This window comes from Camelus dromedarius, chromosome 15 (assembly GCF_036321535.1).
Source record: "Camelus dromedarius isolate mCamDro1 chromosome 15, mCamDro1.pat, whole genome shotgun sequence".
NCBI classification, from domain to species: Eukaryota; Metazoa; Chordata; class Mammalia; order Artiodactyla; family Camelidae; genus Camelus; species Camelus dromedarius.
The window spans coordinates 31,027,243-31,044,072 of NC_087450.1; the positions used below are offsets into that span (position 1 = coordinate 31,027,243).

Genomic DNA, 16,830 nt, shown 5'->3' on the forward strand with positions numbered 1-16,830 from the left:
CCCCCAGCCCTGGAGAGAGGACCAGACATTTCATACTCAGGTTTATCTGAGTCTAAACTAAATCAGAACTAAATCTATGTTCTCTGCTCTTAATTCTTTTTTTTTTTTAAGGAATGCATTTTTATATTTTTTTAATTGAAGTATAGTCAGTTACAATGTGTCAATTTCTGGTGTACAGCACAATGTCTCAGTCATGTATATACATATATATGTTTGTTTTCATATTCTTTTTTATTAAAGGTTATTACAAAATATTGAATATAGTTCCCTGTGCTATACAGAAGAAATTTGTTTTTTTAATCTATTTTTATATATAGTGGCTAACATTTGTAAGTCTCAAACTCCCAAATTTATCCCTTCCCATCCCTTTCCCCCTGGTAACCATAAGATTGTTCACTCTTAATTGACTTGTTATAAACATAATTATTAACAAGGAAAGCCTTTTCTAAGCACCTTGAGTACAGAGTGATCTAGACAGGGCCAAAGCAGAGATGCCCTTCTCTCTCCTCTGGTCTCCTTACTGCCCCTCAATTCCAGGACCAGGCACACAACAGGCGCACAGGGGAGACTGACTCTTGGGGAGTGATGACAATGGCTCATTAAAGATTGAAAGTCTCTGAGAAATAAAGGAGCAGGAGAGCTTTAAAACTTACAACTTCCGCTCCTGCTAGGTAAAGACCAAATTCTAGTGCTCGAAGTGACAAGTGTAAATCATCAATGACTCTTGACATAAACAAAACACCTTGTCATTGCCCACTTGTTTTCATATCCTTCACTTCCACCTGTACAGCCTGACTTGCCACGCTCACTCTCCAACACCTTATGAAGGTGACAAGGCAGGCATTATCCGAAACTCACAAATGGAAGCCAGTCATAAAGAGGGTCAGTAACTTGCTCAAGATTTCTTGAAGGATTCTCGAGAAGCTGTTCAACTGTTTTATCTTGGGTAGCTATGAGGTTGTGAAAAGAAAATTGACTTTATCCCTTTCTTTGCTGTTTTATTATTTTTCCTATGGCTACTACTTCTGTAATTAAAGAAAAGGAATTCAATCTTATAAAAAGGAAGGAAGGAATTCATTCTTCTAATGTGACTCCCTTTTGGAGCCTGGGCTGGAGAAAAAAAAATCTCCAATGTTCTTTTAATACATCTTAATAACAATCAATTCAAAACTTATTTATGAAACAGACTCAGAGACATAGAAAACAAACTTATGGTTACCAAAGTGGAAAGACGGGGGAGGGATAAATTAAGAGTGTGGGATTAACAAATATGCACTACTATATATAAAATAGATAAACAACAAGGTCCTACTATACGGCACAGGGAGCTATATCCAATATGTTATAATAATCTGTAATGGAAAGGAATCTGAAAAAGAATATATACGTATAAGTGAATTACTCTGCTGTACATCAGAAACTAACACAACATTGTAAATCAACTACACTTCAATTAAAAATCAATTCAAGATATAATAAGATTAATCTTTATTGAGGATTCACCTTGGGGCAGGCAGGCACTATTCAAAATCGTTTATGCCTATTAAATCACGAAATCCGAACAACCTCATGAGATGGGTACAACTCTGATTCCTACTTTATAGATGGGGACACTGATACATCAAATGTTGACACTTGGCCGGAGTAGAAGAAGCCATATTCTTTACCATCCTGTGCCGCCATGCTCGTGACTGTGGAAGAAGAAGATGCATTCCTGTCTGCCAAGCCTCCGGTTCTCTTCGCAGGGCCCTACTGCCCTCTGTGTCCAAGGCGGATCCCAGTCCCTCTTCAGTGTTGCATGGACAGAGGAGTGCCCTCTGAGAGTCAGTTGCTGTACTGAGCAGCTCAGAGCAAAATGGATAAGCACCGAGCATGATGGAGAGGAGGAGAAAGTTTCCTGGATTGACTTTCGGAAGAAGGCCCACACTGTAAAACCTCCATCTGTCACAGCGTGTGCCAGTTCAGAAGGGAGGGGACCCAGCTAGGAAGCATGGCCACGTAGTGAGCTACTGCCTTCTCCCACACAGGGGCTTCTCTGTGCCCAGGAATGCTGGGCAGGGGACACAGAGACAGTGCTCTGTGCCGCCCGGTGCGGGAGATCTGACCGGGGAGGGCCCAGAGTAAAAGGGGCCATGCCGGTCAGCCTGGGCTCTCCTTCAAGTGTGAGCCTACAGCTAGAGAAATGACTTCTTCCTTTAGTTCTTGAACCCTGGCCAAGAAGCCATTAATTAGTTTGTGTATAAATTCCAGCAGGAAGGCTGGAAAATTCTATCTCAGCTTCAGCAATGTGGTTCCTCCTGCAAAATTTGGTCTTGCCAATCTCCCAGATAAACCCGTGCATCACCCGAAATATGGTCTCCATGTGGGCTTCAGGAACAGCCAGAGGCAAACAGGCAAAGACACACTGCCCTTGTGCCAGTAGCTGAAAACAAAGCAACATGGGAGAGAGAGATCATATGGTCCTCATTCAACTATAAAATGTGAAAGATGAAGGAATGGGAGCCTTACAGGGTCAAGGAAAAAAAAACTGCATATTGTATGTTACAGATGCTTCCAACACAGACTGTGAAAAGTACACACGTATGAGGTAGCAATTCACTGGACTAGAGTGCTCTGGAGCTTGAGAGACTGGACCAAATACTTTGTGAATACCTACTACAAGCTGGGTACTATCCTAAGCCAGCCAGGTAAGCACACTCCACTTACGTGGAGTTCTCAATCACAGAATAGGTATCCTAAGTAAAAACAGAAGATTGGCAAAGGGAGGGAACCAGCCTGAGCAGAGAGATGCCACGTCACTCAGGGAAGGCATGACCCCCATGACAGGCTGGGTGGCCAGGGAAGGCCTCACAGAACAGGGGCATGTGACTCAGTCCTGAGGGCAGAATGGAATTTTTCTAGACCCGTGGTCCCCAAATCACCTGAGGAACAATGTTTTTAAAAAGTACAGATTCCTGAACCCTGATTCTAGACCTCCTGAATCAAAAGCTCTAGGAAGATTACCCTGGAATTGCTGGAGTTTCTTTAAATTAAAACTATGGCAGATTTAAAACATACACAAAAGTAGACAGAATAGCGAACCCCCATGTACCCATCACCTAGCTTCAGCAATCATCAACTCACAGCCACTCTTTCCTCACCTGTATCCTTATCTATCCCCCTCCTCTAGTATTCTGGAATCTGCCTATTTTTTAAACCAGGGACTCTGAAGCAGTCAAGACTGTGGATGTGACCTAGGAACCACTCACTAATCAAGACACAGATTAGGAGAAAGGGGATTCCAGGGACAGTGGAGACAAGACACAGAGAAATGAAGGAGAATGGTATTTGGGGGAGAATGGCCTAATTTGGAGTGCCTGGGGGTGGGATACACAGTTGGGGGCCACTAGGGCCCTGTTAGCACCCATGGTGTCTTGGTGAAAAACACAAAAAGACATCTCCTCTGAGTAGAAAGCGCTCCCCTTTCTCAGGCTGAAGCCAGCCACACAAACAGAGAAGGCCTGGATGCCACCTCCTGCTCACTGTCTAGGTCCCTTACTCCTGGGCTGTGCCCAAACCACACAACTGTGCACAGCAGCCCCAGGGCCACGGCTGAGGGAGTCTGGAGGCCAGCAAGAGGAACTGCGCTTTATCTGATAAGGGTGGAAGGATGCTAAGAAGGGGACCATGTAATAGTCAGCCTGTGCTGACTGGGCAGCAATGGAGAGGGAGGGAGACAGATGGGAGGGCAGAAAATTGAGAGGCGGTGAGTGAGTCAAGTCAGGAAACTATTGCAAACTAGCCAGGGGAGAAGGAAGAAGGACTTGGAGGTCATCTTGAGAGAGAGCTCTTGTGTGGGGTTCCAGAGAGAACTTGGGGGCTGGATATGGTGATATGGAAGTCGTGGGCACCCAGGGGTCATTTGAAGGCAAGCAAAGGTTGAAATTGCTCAGGGAGAGTATTTGGGGAGGAAGGCCCTGGGAAAAACCAGCATTTAGAGAATGGGGTTTGGAGAGGGGAAGGACCAGGTCAGGTGACACAGAGATTGGGAATAAATGGTCAGAGAGGTGGGAAGGAGAGAAAGACAGGCGGAAAGCATGGCTCATAGAAGTCAAAGAACAAAAGCATTCACAGGTGTGGTGGGAGGGAAGCAGAAAGGAGAAGAAACTAGAAATGCAAAGAAGTCAAGTTTGGGAGTGTTGGCATGACTAATAAAGAGTGTGAACTTGGACTTGAAGAGCCCCGTGACAAGTTCATGATGGACAGCACAAGCTTGTTGATCTGCCACTCATACCTCCTGAGTCTGTCACCTATCAAGTACAGCTGTGGGCAAATTATTAAAGTAAGTCTCTGAATTCCTGCTGGTAAACTGTGGATGATTATACCCATTCCAACAGGGAGGGGTGGGGATGATACCTTAGAGAATGGCAGTTCTTCTTGTCACTGGCACCTAACAATGCACTGCCCTGTAGTACGAATGATCTTTCCACATACCCAACCCCAGTAACTCTAACCAGCCTGCAAGCTGCTTTTGGGGCAGAGATTAGGGTTTTAAACTAATTAAAGCTAATGGTCATTTGGTGATGACTTTCTATGTGCAAGATAAGAAGAGGACGTCAAATAAGATTGAAGGGTTAAAAAGAAGCCATGGCCCTTCAGGGGAGGGTGTTACTTAGTGAAGGATCCACCTGGATGCCTGACCCCAGCACAAGGTGAAGAGTGGCAGGTGCAGCAATGAGTCTTAACTTGTAGTTCATTCCCAAACTGCAAATGAAGCGTGGTGGATGGAGAGACTCACTCAGGCTGGTAAGAATCAGGTTTCGAGCAGGCAGACAGTATTGCATGAGGCTTCCGGGTTGGAGAGAGGAGGTGGAGAGGAGGGCAGAAGCACAGGGAAGCTGGGAATTGGCAGGCAAGTTTGAGGAAAGCTAAGAACCTTGGTAGGTTCAAAACAAGATTTCATGGATTACTATATATAAAATAGATAAACAACAAGGATCTATTGTATAGCACAGGGAACTATATTCAATTTCTTATAATCAGCTGTAACAAAAAAGAAACTGAAAAAATACATATACACATATGTATATGTGTAACTGAACACTTGAAATTAACAATATAAATTGACTACATGTCCATGAAAAATAAGAATAACAAAACAAAACAAGGTATCATAGGAAGTGAGGGGTGAAATGTGTACTGGGCTGTAGGAGATATAACCTAAGGTGACCCCCAATGAGTCACACTCTGATATGATCCCAGAACCTCCTCCCCTTGAATATGACGGAGAAACTGTGATTTACCCCCAACCAAAACTATGTGAAAAAGGTGATGTAATATCACTAGTGCGATTACGTGACATTACAGGGCAAGGGCAAAGGGATTTTTGCAGATATAATTAAGGTCCCTAAATCATCTGACTTTGAGTTAAACAAAAGGGAGATTATCCTGGTTAGGCCTGATCTAATCAAGCAATCTCTTTCAAAGAGGGTCCGGGCCTCCCTGAAGTTAAGGACTCCAAGCAGGAAAGACTTTCTCTTCTGCTGGCCTTGAAGAAGCCACATGAATTCTACCGCTGCAAGGAAATGAATTCTGCACACAACCATGTAAGCCTGGAAGAGGACCCCCAAGTTTAGATAGAATGCAGCCTGCCTGACACCTAGATCACAGCAGAGAAACTCAAGTACATCATGCCTGGACTCCTGCCCCATGGAAACTGTGAGGTAATAAATGGGTATTGTTTTAAGGCACTGAGTTTGTGGTAATTTGTTACACAGTAACAGGAAACAAATATGTGGACTTGCAATGTGGAGGGCCATGAAAGCAGGCTAAAAAGTATGAGCTTTATTATGTGGGCCATTGGGAGCCACTGGCTATTTTTTAGTAGAAAGACTTTTAGGAAGCTAAGAGATGTCAGTAGGAAGGGAAGGCCGGGTGGGGGGGTTGGTCAGAGACCCTTGAAGAACATTTAGTTTAGGGCATGGCTCCCAGGAAGGGGCCAGTGAAGTTCTGGTGAGTGATTAGTTCTGGGTTGTACCAAGCCAGCTACTCTTCTACCCAATTAAAAAAAAGGAGGAAGCAAAACCCAAGTAAAGAAATTGACAGTCATTGAAAAAAAACTTATGGAACTTTAGTGTCCTTGTTGCTAATTATAAATATTTACTCCTCCCAGAATTCCTGACCTCACAGAAGAGCCTGCGTAAACAGTCCCGCTCTCTTACTGGAAAATTTGTGTGTGTGTGTGTGTGTGTGTGTGTGTGTGTATGCGCGTGCATGTGTTCTACATTTTCTTGGAAGGAGGACAAGGCAGTAATAAAGGACTGGATGATCTGCAAAGAGTCACTTCCTGTTGGATATTGTCTAGTTCCCCCCCTCCTTCCCCCCAGATCGTAAATCCAGAGACCCCCAAGGAACTCCTCCTTCTCCAATTCTATCTGCTGGAGACAACTAAACCAAACAAACTCAGGAAGTGGCAAGAGGTTGGGAAGGGGAGGAAGTTCATGGCACAGAAGGAAAAAGTCAAGAGAATGCCCTGATGTTCAAGGAAGAGGGTGGGGGAGACAGAGAAACGAAGGTCACCCCAAGGTTGCCCGGCGCCGAGCCTTTAAAATGTCGTGCTTAAGCTTTCAATCAAAACTGGTAAAAACAGTGGGTCAGATCTCCCGGGGCTCTTCAAATATTAACATTCATAGTGATAAACAGCCCCCCAAAAGAGTCCTCTGTAAGCAAACTGGAACAAACAACTAATCTAAACCAGGTTGCTAAGAGACCCATTGGGCAGGAGCCAAAGTCAGTTCAAGCTTACGGAGAATTCTCTTTTTTTTTTTGCTTTTGGAAAAGAGAGGAGGAGGGAAGAGCTACCTGTAGATGACTCCATGTTGGTGGAGGAACATGAGGGCTGACGTAACCTCAGCAGCGTAGAACCGGGATCGAGGCTCATCGAATTTTCGAGAGCGCTGAATCTGGAACATGAGGTCTCCACCATTTACATACTCCATGACAAAAAAGAGGCGGTCCTGAAAGGAGAGGAGAAAATGCCATTTAGTGAATTCCACAGCAGCTGCTCACACAGGCCAGCAAGTATACCATGAGCCCAAAGTATCAGAACCCGGATCTGAGGGGGACAGTTGCACAGGTGGGTGAATCCTGGTAGCATGTGTTCCGGAGACAAGATGAAGGAATACAGCACATGAATTAGAGTACAAAGTATTCTTTAAAAATTTTTCCCTGTCTTACTTTTATAGGCATCAGCTCCGTCTAGTGGGAGAAGCCCAAAACTGACAGAAAGGAGACCTAGGTCTTTGTCTAATTTCTGTTACAACCTTGAAGTGTGACCTGTGGAGGCTCCAGTTACCTGTATACGTGTGGTAGGTTGAATCATGGCTCCTCCAAAGACAGCCACATCCTAATCCCTTAACATACGAATGTTACCTTAAATAGCAAAAAAAAAAAAAAACAAAAAACAAAAAACCAAAAAAACCAAAAAAACCCCCAAACCAAACTCCGCCCCCCCCTGAAGACTTTACAGATGTGATTAGGCTAAGGATCTTGAGATAGGGGGATTACTGTGGGTCACCAGGGTGGGCCTTCAATGCAGTCACAGATGTCCTTATAAGACAGAGGCAGAGGAGATTTGAGAACGGAGAAGGCAATGTGACCAAGGAGGTGGAGACTGAGGGTTGTGGCCACAAGCCAAGGAAGGTGGCCGCCACCAGAAGCTGGAAGGGACAGGGAAGGACACTTTCCCAAAGCCTCTGGAGGGAGCACAGCCTGGTTGACATTTTGATATTGGGCCATTGATGCTGGTTTCAGACTTCTGGCCTCCAGAACTGTGAGAGAATAGATTCCTCTTATTTTAAGCCACTCGGTTTATGGTCATTTGCTAAGGCAGTCCTAGAAAATTAATACAAACAATACGGACTAATGAGCTGGTGAGAGCCCCCTCCCGTGAGGGCCACTTCTCACTTTGGAGGCTGCTCCTTCTGGGATTCCCACCTGGGTTTGCCTCTTCTGATTTCTGCCCTCAAGAACAGCCAAACCCCAGTTCCAGCTCATTGGGGGTGGTGTATCTTATCCCCATGATAATATGGGAAGATGATGAACTGAAATTTATTTTTGCACAGTTTCTTGACTATTATTTCTGAGCCCGTAGAGTGTGGGTTGCTGTGCTAGGCAGGAGGCAAAGAATGTTAAGCCATCACTGTCCTGGAGGCGGGGGAGATTATGATCCAGGGGCAGAGATGGAAAGCGGTCAGAATGATGGAAACAAAATAGAAGCAGAGTGCCTTAAAGGCACTGGGGGCTGAAAGGACCAGGAGAAAGAGGAGCTCTCTGAACTAGGGGGCCATGGAGGATTGTAGAAGGAGCTAGGTGCTGAGAGGAGAAGGAGGAGGTGGAGGGAGGTATGAACAAATACCAGGACATGGGAACAGAGTGAGATCGCTTGGGGACTGGTAAACTGACCAGGTCAGATGGGGAGGAAGGTTCAGGTAGCCCAGGGGAAACGAGGTTTGAGAGGCCAGAGGGCCAGAGTAGATTCTTAACATATAGGCACAGTCTAAATGGAGCTCCTACGAGGATGTCAGAATATTATTTTCAATCAAAAGTAGTAGAATCATTCCCATGAAGAGTAAAATATCACAGGCAGGGGGTAGAGTTCAGTAGCTGAGTGTGTGCTTGGTGTGCACAAGGTTACGAGTTCAATCTCCACTGCCCTGTCAAGGGGAAAAAAGAAAATAAATACAACTAAAAAAAATTAATTAAAAAAAGAGTAAAAAATCACAGTGATACTTAATTCATGAAGCAGTCTTGACAGTATATCTCCTTGTAATTGGCATCTCTTTGAAAATAAGTCCATCACTAAGAATTGTTATGAATCCAGGCTATCTTCTGCCCCACCACCATCTCCAGATTTATTCAAGCTTTACTGGCAGTCACAAAGGACCTAAGGTCTAGCTTCTCTGTCATTTGACTTGCTCTTTCCCTTCAAGGCCTGCCTCGTTCTCTCCCTCAAGTACGATCTTGTACTCGGAAGTATTCAGAGGCCAAAAGCTCATTCAATCATTTATTCCCCATTCAAATTTTTATTTCAAAAATCGAATGATCAGGCCAGATCCAGACCCATGAAACCAGAACTTCTGAGGGTGATACTCAGACATCAGTCCTTTTCAAAACTCCCCGTGGGATCCCAATAGGGAGCCAGGGTTGACAACCACTCCCCCATCTGGTTTCTGCCAAGCTGTTTTGCACCTGTGAGGTATAGAGCTTACACGTTATTGGAGTTTTCCTCTTTTTCTTTTCAAAGATCTTCCAAGAACACAGGTTCTCAAACTTGTACATCAGAATCACACAGAGGCTTGTTAGAACATGGACTCCTCCCCTGCTCCCCCCAACCCTGCCCCAAACAGTTTCTGATTCAGAAGATCTGGGTTGGAGCCTGAGAATCTGCATCTCCTAGCTCCCAGGTGATGTGATGCTGCCAGTCTGGGGACTCCACTTTGAGAACCACTGCCTTAGAGCACTTGGGGCAAGTCTTTCCCATGGCAAGTACAGTTGCATCAGGCACTCAACACTGTCCTAATCTGACTGAACCAAGCCAACAGAAACAGCTGCTGGGATGCCATTCCACGGTCCCCAACTTGAACCTGGGCTTTAGCAACAACGGAGTATTTTCTTGCCTGTGTTTGAAGGAATCCAAATCTCTAAAGAGGAAAGATCTCCCCTCCCCACCCCACCTCCCCGGCGGCTTTTTATCCTCCAGAATTGGACCCATGGCATTTAAGGATGGGGATCATGGAGTAAGAAAGAAGAACTCCCACCCCCATTTCATCACTTACTGGCTGTGTGACCTCAGGCAAATGACTTCATCTCTCTGTGGTCAGCTTTCTCGTCTGTGAAAACGAGGGCGATAATGGGGCCTGCCTTGCAGAATTCTTATGAGGATTAAATTACATGTTAAAGTGCCTGGCTCATCATCAGTGCTCCATAAAGGCTGTCTAGTACTATTGTTCCTGACAGTATTATAGCTGTAGGCATGATAGTTATGGTTGTCATTACTGAGTCTAGGTTTTTCCTGCCCTTTCAGCAGCATTTTTTCCCGATCACCTCCTCTTCCAACAAATGTTTGTGTCCCTTGGCTTTCAGCTGGTTTTCTCCCTGTTTCTGGCATGCTTCATTCTGCCTCCTCTTGTAGGCTTCTCTTCTCTCCAGTCATGAGGTGTTGGAATCTCACAAGGCGGGGTTCTAGGTCCACCCCTCTCCTCCCCTTTCTATACTCCCTGAGCGATCTCATCCACACCCAAGGTGTCTAATGCGCCTTGACAGCAATGACTCACAAACATCTCCCTCTATCCTAAACCTCTCCTCCGAGCTGCAGACCCATTTACCCAGCTGTGTTTCTGACATCTCCCTCTGATGTCTCAGAGGCACTCAAACCCAACATGTTCAAAACTGCTTCATAATCTTCCCCCAGCCAACTGGTCTTTGTCCAGGGTGCCTGTCTCAGGGCAGGGCTTTGCCATCCAGCCAAGTGTACAAGTCAGAAACCTGACAAGTCATTCTTGACACCCCCCCCTTTCCTTCATCCCTCATATCCATCACCAAGTCCTGTTGCTTTTACCTTTTGTACCTTTGTACTCGGTACATTTGCCTACTTCTTTCTGTTTCCACCACCGTCATGGCCACCATTCTGGCCCAAGCAGTTATCATCTCCTCTAGAGATTTTTGCAAGTACCTTCTTACTAATGCTTCCTCCATTGACTCCAGTCCCCCTACCAAAAGCTGATCACACTATGGGCAGAGTTACCCTGCTAAAATGAAAATCTGATTGTAACCCATGCCCTATCCTTCCCCTATCCTCCTAATTCTTTCAAAGTCTTCCTGTTACTCTTGGAATAGGTAGAAAACTCCCCAACATGCCTCGCGGCCTGTATGATCTGGCCGCATCTACTTCTTCTCAGTCGTCTCACTTCTAGCTGTCCCTTGTTTCCTCCGCCCTGACAGCAAACTCTCCTGCTACAAGGCCTTTGCTCACGCTGGCTCCCTCTGCTTGGAATGTTTTCCCCTCTCCTTTCACCTAATCCCTCCTCATCCTTCAGATTTCTCTGCAGCCATTTTTCTTCTAGGAAGCTGTCCCTGACTTTTCTGACAAGGTCAAAGCCCCCATCACACACTACACTCTCCAGTGGGGGTTTGATTTGTGTAACTGATTTATGTCTTTCTCTCCCCATAGTTTGTATATTTCATGAGGGCAAGAACGACTGGTAATTCTGCCCTGTTGGTTTTTCAGGGAAGTGGCCTAACCTCAAAGAAAAGCCACCATAATTCCCTTTAAAAACAAGAATTATGGGGGTAGAAGAATTTAAAAAGTTTAGGGGGCTATAAGTGAGAAATGAAACCACAGGGTGCTCTGATACTTATATCTACAACTTCTTACTACTTAGGGAGTTAAAGTCTTCAAGATGCATCATCAAGTGCAGTGAGCCTCCTGTCTGCAGAATCTGCCAGGCAGTGTCCATTCTGACCACGTCACCCTCAAGGGGTCTGTCTGTATCAGCATCCAGTATCTGGTTACAGCTTTGAACAGTTCTTTTGTTCCATGGACAGTGGACAGTTGTCTTTAACTCCCAGTGAGATGGTCAATTCCCCGAGGAACATACCTTATTGTTCCCAGCAACCCCTAACACCACTACTAGCTCAGAACTCTGTACCTAACGAGGCACTCAATAAAAATCTGCTCATCCAACATTCACCCCATGTAAGCATCTTGAGGGAGGGATTCTTCTCGTTGGTTTAGTTTCTTGCTGTATCCCCAGCAACTAGAACTGAGCCTGGGTTCCTAGTATGTCTTTGTCAAATGCATGAGGTCTTGAATCTCCACCATGGATGAGGCTCTGGTTGCTGGAAATGCAATAGTAAATCAGAGTTGGTTTCCCCGTGTTATGTCTCTTGTTAACCTCATTTCGAGTTACGCTAATTTCAGCCCATTTGAACTTCAGTTTTAACTTGCTTTTCTACTCAACACAGCTCAGTATGCATGGCTCCAAAGCACAGTCAACCCTTCTGACATAGGAGGGACTGTTTTTAAAGCAAGATCCATTTTTCACTTCCCCTCCCTCCATTCAGTGTGTTTGGATTGTTTCTGACCTCCACACCTAACACATTTGAGAAGCATGTTTTGATGCAGAGTGAGAACTTCAAGTCATTCTGGGAACCGCTTAATTACATAAACTCAAATCAAAAGAAAGCTGGCAGAGCCAGCAGCTACTCATTAATCCCCTCTTGGCATTGGCAGGAAACAAAACAAAACAAAAACCCAACTTCCTGGTAAAGTAAGCAAATATGTTTTCTGAGGTAATCAAAGATTTTAAAAGCCTTATTCTGCCTCCTCCTCCCTTAATCTCACCTGAATGTCTAAAAAGTTACGGTCTTGTGATAGCAAGGAAAATAATAAAATTAGGAAAGAGATTATATGTCACGGCCATTTAGGGTAAGAATAGTTAATAATGACCTACAAGCTGGAAGGGCCACACCATGTGTTTGAAATTCCCATTGGGCTCCATTTCCCCAGACTGCTAACCCTGCCTGACTTTGAGGAGAAAATTAGGCCCACCCCATCCATCTTGTAAGGTGTGATGGATAGCCAGAGGCTTCCTCTCAGCAGCACTGCGTGTCCTGCCAATCCAGTTTGTTTGGACACATGTTCTCCATCGTTTGTTAGCTGTTTATATGTGCAAAGATTCTATTGCTTTTGAATCAATTTCACATGTGCACTCAACAACAGAGTGGACTTGGAACAGTCTGCCTCTGATGCACCAGTGACAGGATGAGCGATTTTTCCAACGTACCATCTAAGGGAATCATGGGCCTTACACTCTGTAACATCCTTTCCTTTTCACATCTACATCATTTAACCTCTCAACTCAACAGGTCTTTCATGGGTGCCCAGCCCTGGAGTAGGTGACTGGCAGATATGGAAGATGATATAAGCCATGGCTTTGGTTCCCGGGAGCTAGGAACTGAATACAGGAGAAAGCAGCACAAAATGCTCTCTCATTATGTGTTAAACACTCCTGGATCAAATTAGATCGCAAAACCTATGTATCGAGGCCCTTAACCTCTTGGGCCCTTAGAGAAGAATTGTCTGTCATCCAGGTCTTAGCACTTACAGGAGATTATTATAAGCAACAGTCATAAGAAAACCCTTTCTAGATTTATTTTCCATAATACAACTGATTTTGATGGAACTGGTCATTGCTGTAAGAATGTGGTTGAGATAAATCTGAATTAGGGGAAAGACCACAATAAAGGTCTTGAACAATGGAATGTGGGAGGATTAGACGGTCTATCAAGTTAGAAGCACAGGCCTGAAGGTCAGAGGTAAGCAAAAATGACCACTGCATGTGGGATGAAGAGAGGAGGAGTGAGCCAGGGGAAAAAGCTTAGAAACAGGGAGAAAGGAGAAAGACTAGGTGGTAGTAGGGTGGAGGTTGGGAGGCTGGTTCTGAAAACACAGGTGGGAAATAAAGAACTCTAGAAACATTTTGAGCTGTAAAATAGCATGATTAAAGCTGATTTTAAGAAAAGCTATTCTAGAAGCAGAATTCAAGATGGACTGAAAGAAGGTGGCCTCAAATTATTCAATCTCTCCCCCATCTCCGCTGTGCTAAATGTTTTATCATCTTTGAAAAAGACCAACAAGCAACCCTCCCTCCTCTCTATTATGCTTCCTTGGTCAAACCAAACTAAAGCAATTCCAAACTGACTTGCCCAATAAAGATCAAATAAAGATTTCCTGCCCCTGGTTAGAGCTGCACTTCGCCCAGGGAACAACTTGAAGTTACTGCTAACTTGCCCCATGCACTTTCATTCACGTGTGAAAGCCAGGGGAAAGTGGAAGGGTTTTGGTTCAGGACATCAGAGAACACTTTTCCTTTTACAGAGGTATTCAACATCTTATGAGAAAGAAGTTTCTATCACCTGATAAAACAGTACTTATGGAATAGCCCCCAAGTAGGCTACAGCTCAACAACGCTGACCCTACGTGATCTCATGCTGTGAATAAGAGCAACATCTAAAGGTAAGCAGGCATAATGGCTTGTTGTAAGTTTCCTCTTTCAAAATGACAAAGAGGGTTTAGATGGAGGACGTGGCAATGAAATGTACAACGGTGTGGTTTTGCTGAGGCTCTTTCTTTTATTCTATTGCATCACCAGAACATCAACGTCTGGTACCTCTGCATCACCTCCTAGTACCCGGCTTCCTCCTGTTTTTCACCCATTGGCTACTTTCTCCATCAAGGGCCACTCTTGAGTGTAGCATCTGGCTACCACCCCCTGTCCCTGGCTGTTGACCCAGACTCCAGGAGAGCAGCAAGGCATCCTCTCACTCATCTGCCCAACTTAGCACCTCGTCATCTTGGAGAGGATTCCTGCTCTGTGGTGTACCTGGTGCCCATCTAGAATCTGGTCTGCCCATTCTGGGCAAGATGGTGACATAGACCAAATCTGTCTTTGATGATACCAAGAGTTAATTTAAACAGAGAGAAAACACTGATTGCTCATTAGAGCCCACAGTCACCAGTAGTCAGCTGTCTGAAGCCAAAGTTAAGGACTGACAGAATGTTCCTTGTAAGTGTTTTTAAGCATAGGCATGCACAGAAATATTCTTGTTCTAATCCTAGTTCCCCACGCAGCCAAGGCCACAGGATACTCTTGTCCTTTACCAACAACTTTTTCATGAGCTCAGCTGGATTCTCCCAATCCAGTGTGTGATTGCATCAAGCTCTCACTGTTCCACAAATACACCTTCCTGTGTCCCCAGTAGGATGTAAGCACCAACAGCTAGGGCTCGGGGTTCCCTTTTCTTTCACATCCCCATCTGGTCAAGGCTCAGTGCAGGTCCAGCTCAGTAAAGAACTAAATGGGTGTCTCTGATCTCCAGCTCAGAACTGAACCTCACACAGAACTGAAGCAGCCCATGTAGCTGCTACTCTGATTCCAGAAACTTCAGATGTCACTTTATCATTTCCTTTGCCCAACACAAAACAAAGCACCTGCAGAGGTCACACTTGAGGTCTGACTTCCAGGAGGTTCATGCACCTACGACTGTCGTAAATAAAGCCTGCCATCCTGGGTAGGCCAAGCCTTCCGCCGTGTTAGTGCTGCCACTGTCGCTGCTGTTTTTTCTATTTTTTGTTTCTTTGCCTGCTTACATAGTTCTATGTAGACTGAAATCCTGCTTACCAATCAGGGGATTAGAATGTACCTACATCAATGGTAAAATGGCCAGTCTTTTCAGTGAAAGGTAATCAAGGAAACGTTTTCCAATTTTGTGCGTAAGAAACAACCGACCAGTTAAGGTTCCAACCAGCTGTCAGTGCCACAGTAGTTCCTCTTTCCTTACCTTTTCTTTTCTTCCCAAAGAACATGCAAAGTTCTTGGGATGGTTTTAAACATAAGCAAATACCAGGTAGCTGACTCTAAATAGAGACGGTACATCAACATTTCTTTTCAGTTGTGGGAAGGAAACATAACCTTCTTAGATGGACATATTTAGGTTGCGCCCACCGTACAGAGAAGAAAAAAAAGCTGTCTTCACATCCCCTGACTCGGGGCAGCAGTCAGAGCTGATCCTCCGTGTAGGGGCAATGATGTGGTGAGAGCCTCTGTTTAACCTGCAGACCAGATAGCACGCACACACTGTGGTCCATGTAGCAATTACCTGAGTTTCCAATAAAACTATTTCTCCACTAGGAATACTGGAGGGAAGGCACTCTCTTCCATTCCAAAGCTTACCTATTCACTAGGACTGGCTCATGCCTGATAAGTTCAACCAACGCTGACCTTTTCCCTTCCTGATCTGCTATGGAGTTTTCTGTCCACACCAGTTTGGGCTCTTGGTTATTCTTACAACACTCTCTAGTAGAAGCAGGACATAGGTAGCAACTGTTCCTATAGCTCCTGTTGGACTCCACTGGTCAGACTACATGGGCAGTGTGGTGTCCGATTCTAGGCACCATATTTGACACCGACAAACTAGAGTTCATCCAGAGGATGGCAAACAGGAGGGTGTGGAGAAGCTGAGATGTACATGAAGCAGCTGAAGGAAGTGGCAATGGTCAGCCTCAATAAATCCACTCTTAGAGGATGCTGACAGTCCAAATTGAATGAATGAGTGAACAAATGAATAAGCTATCAAACAAAGGAACAAATTGAAGAGGAACTCTTCAAACACTGAAGGACTGCCATTTCGGTAATCAATTGCTGGACTGCCATGTTGGTAAATTCAATCCATGTTACTGCAGACTAACTAAGACTGATGGGCAGAAGAAGATAAAGCGAGGCCCCTTTTGTTGTAGTCAAGGAAGGACTTGTAAGAACTCCAACCTTCTGTCCAACATTGGATCCTGCTGCTTTGTTCTGCAGTGAGTTCCTTCCAACCTGAGGATGCCAGCCTTGGATACTGAATTGATCACTTCATTTGGTTGTTAATAAAAACCCTCTTTGTTCATCAAGGGGATGGACCAGATGAGCTGGCAGAGCCACAGAATCCCTTAGTAGCATTTTAAAACATACAGATTTCTAGGCCCCTCTATCAGAGCTTCTAACTCTGGACAGCCCTGGGAACGTTCACTTAAATCCCCAGGTAGCTCCTAATGATCAGTGACGTTTGGGAAGCACTGGGTTGGACAATTGCTAAGGTGCCTTCTAACATTAAGATATGATAATTCTACTGCATTTGGCTCTGCATCTTTTTATGCGAATTTCATGTGCTGGTAAATCCAACTCAAGTGTAAATTCTTGGACCAGTGGCTTCTAGTCTTCCTTCATCCCAGGACTCAGACAGACAAAG

General features: G+C 44.9%; 1 protein-coding gene across 4 annotated transcripts in view; it reads right to left on the reverse strand.

Moving 5' to 3' along the window:
- Positions 1-16,830, reverse strand: part of PRKCE (protein kinase C epsilon) — a 472,047-nt gene that overhangs the window by 72,447 nt on the left and 382,770 nt on the right. For all 4 annotated transcript variants that reach the window (XM_064494525.1, XM_010997167.3, XM_031466941.2 and 1 more), the window contains one exon: positions 6,841-6,995. In XM_064494525.1, the coding sequence (XP_064350595.1) occupies positions 6,841-6,995 (155 nt within the window). The remainder of the gene's footprint in view (positions 1-6,840; positions 6,996-16,830) is intronic.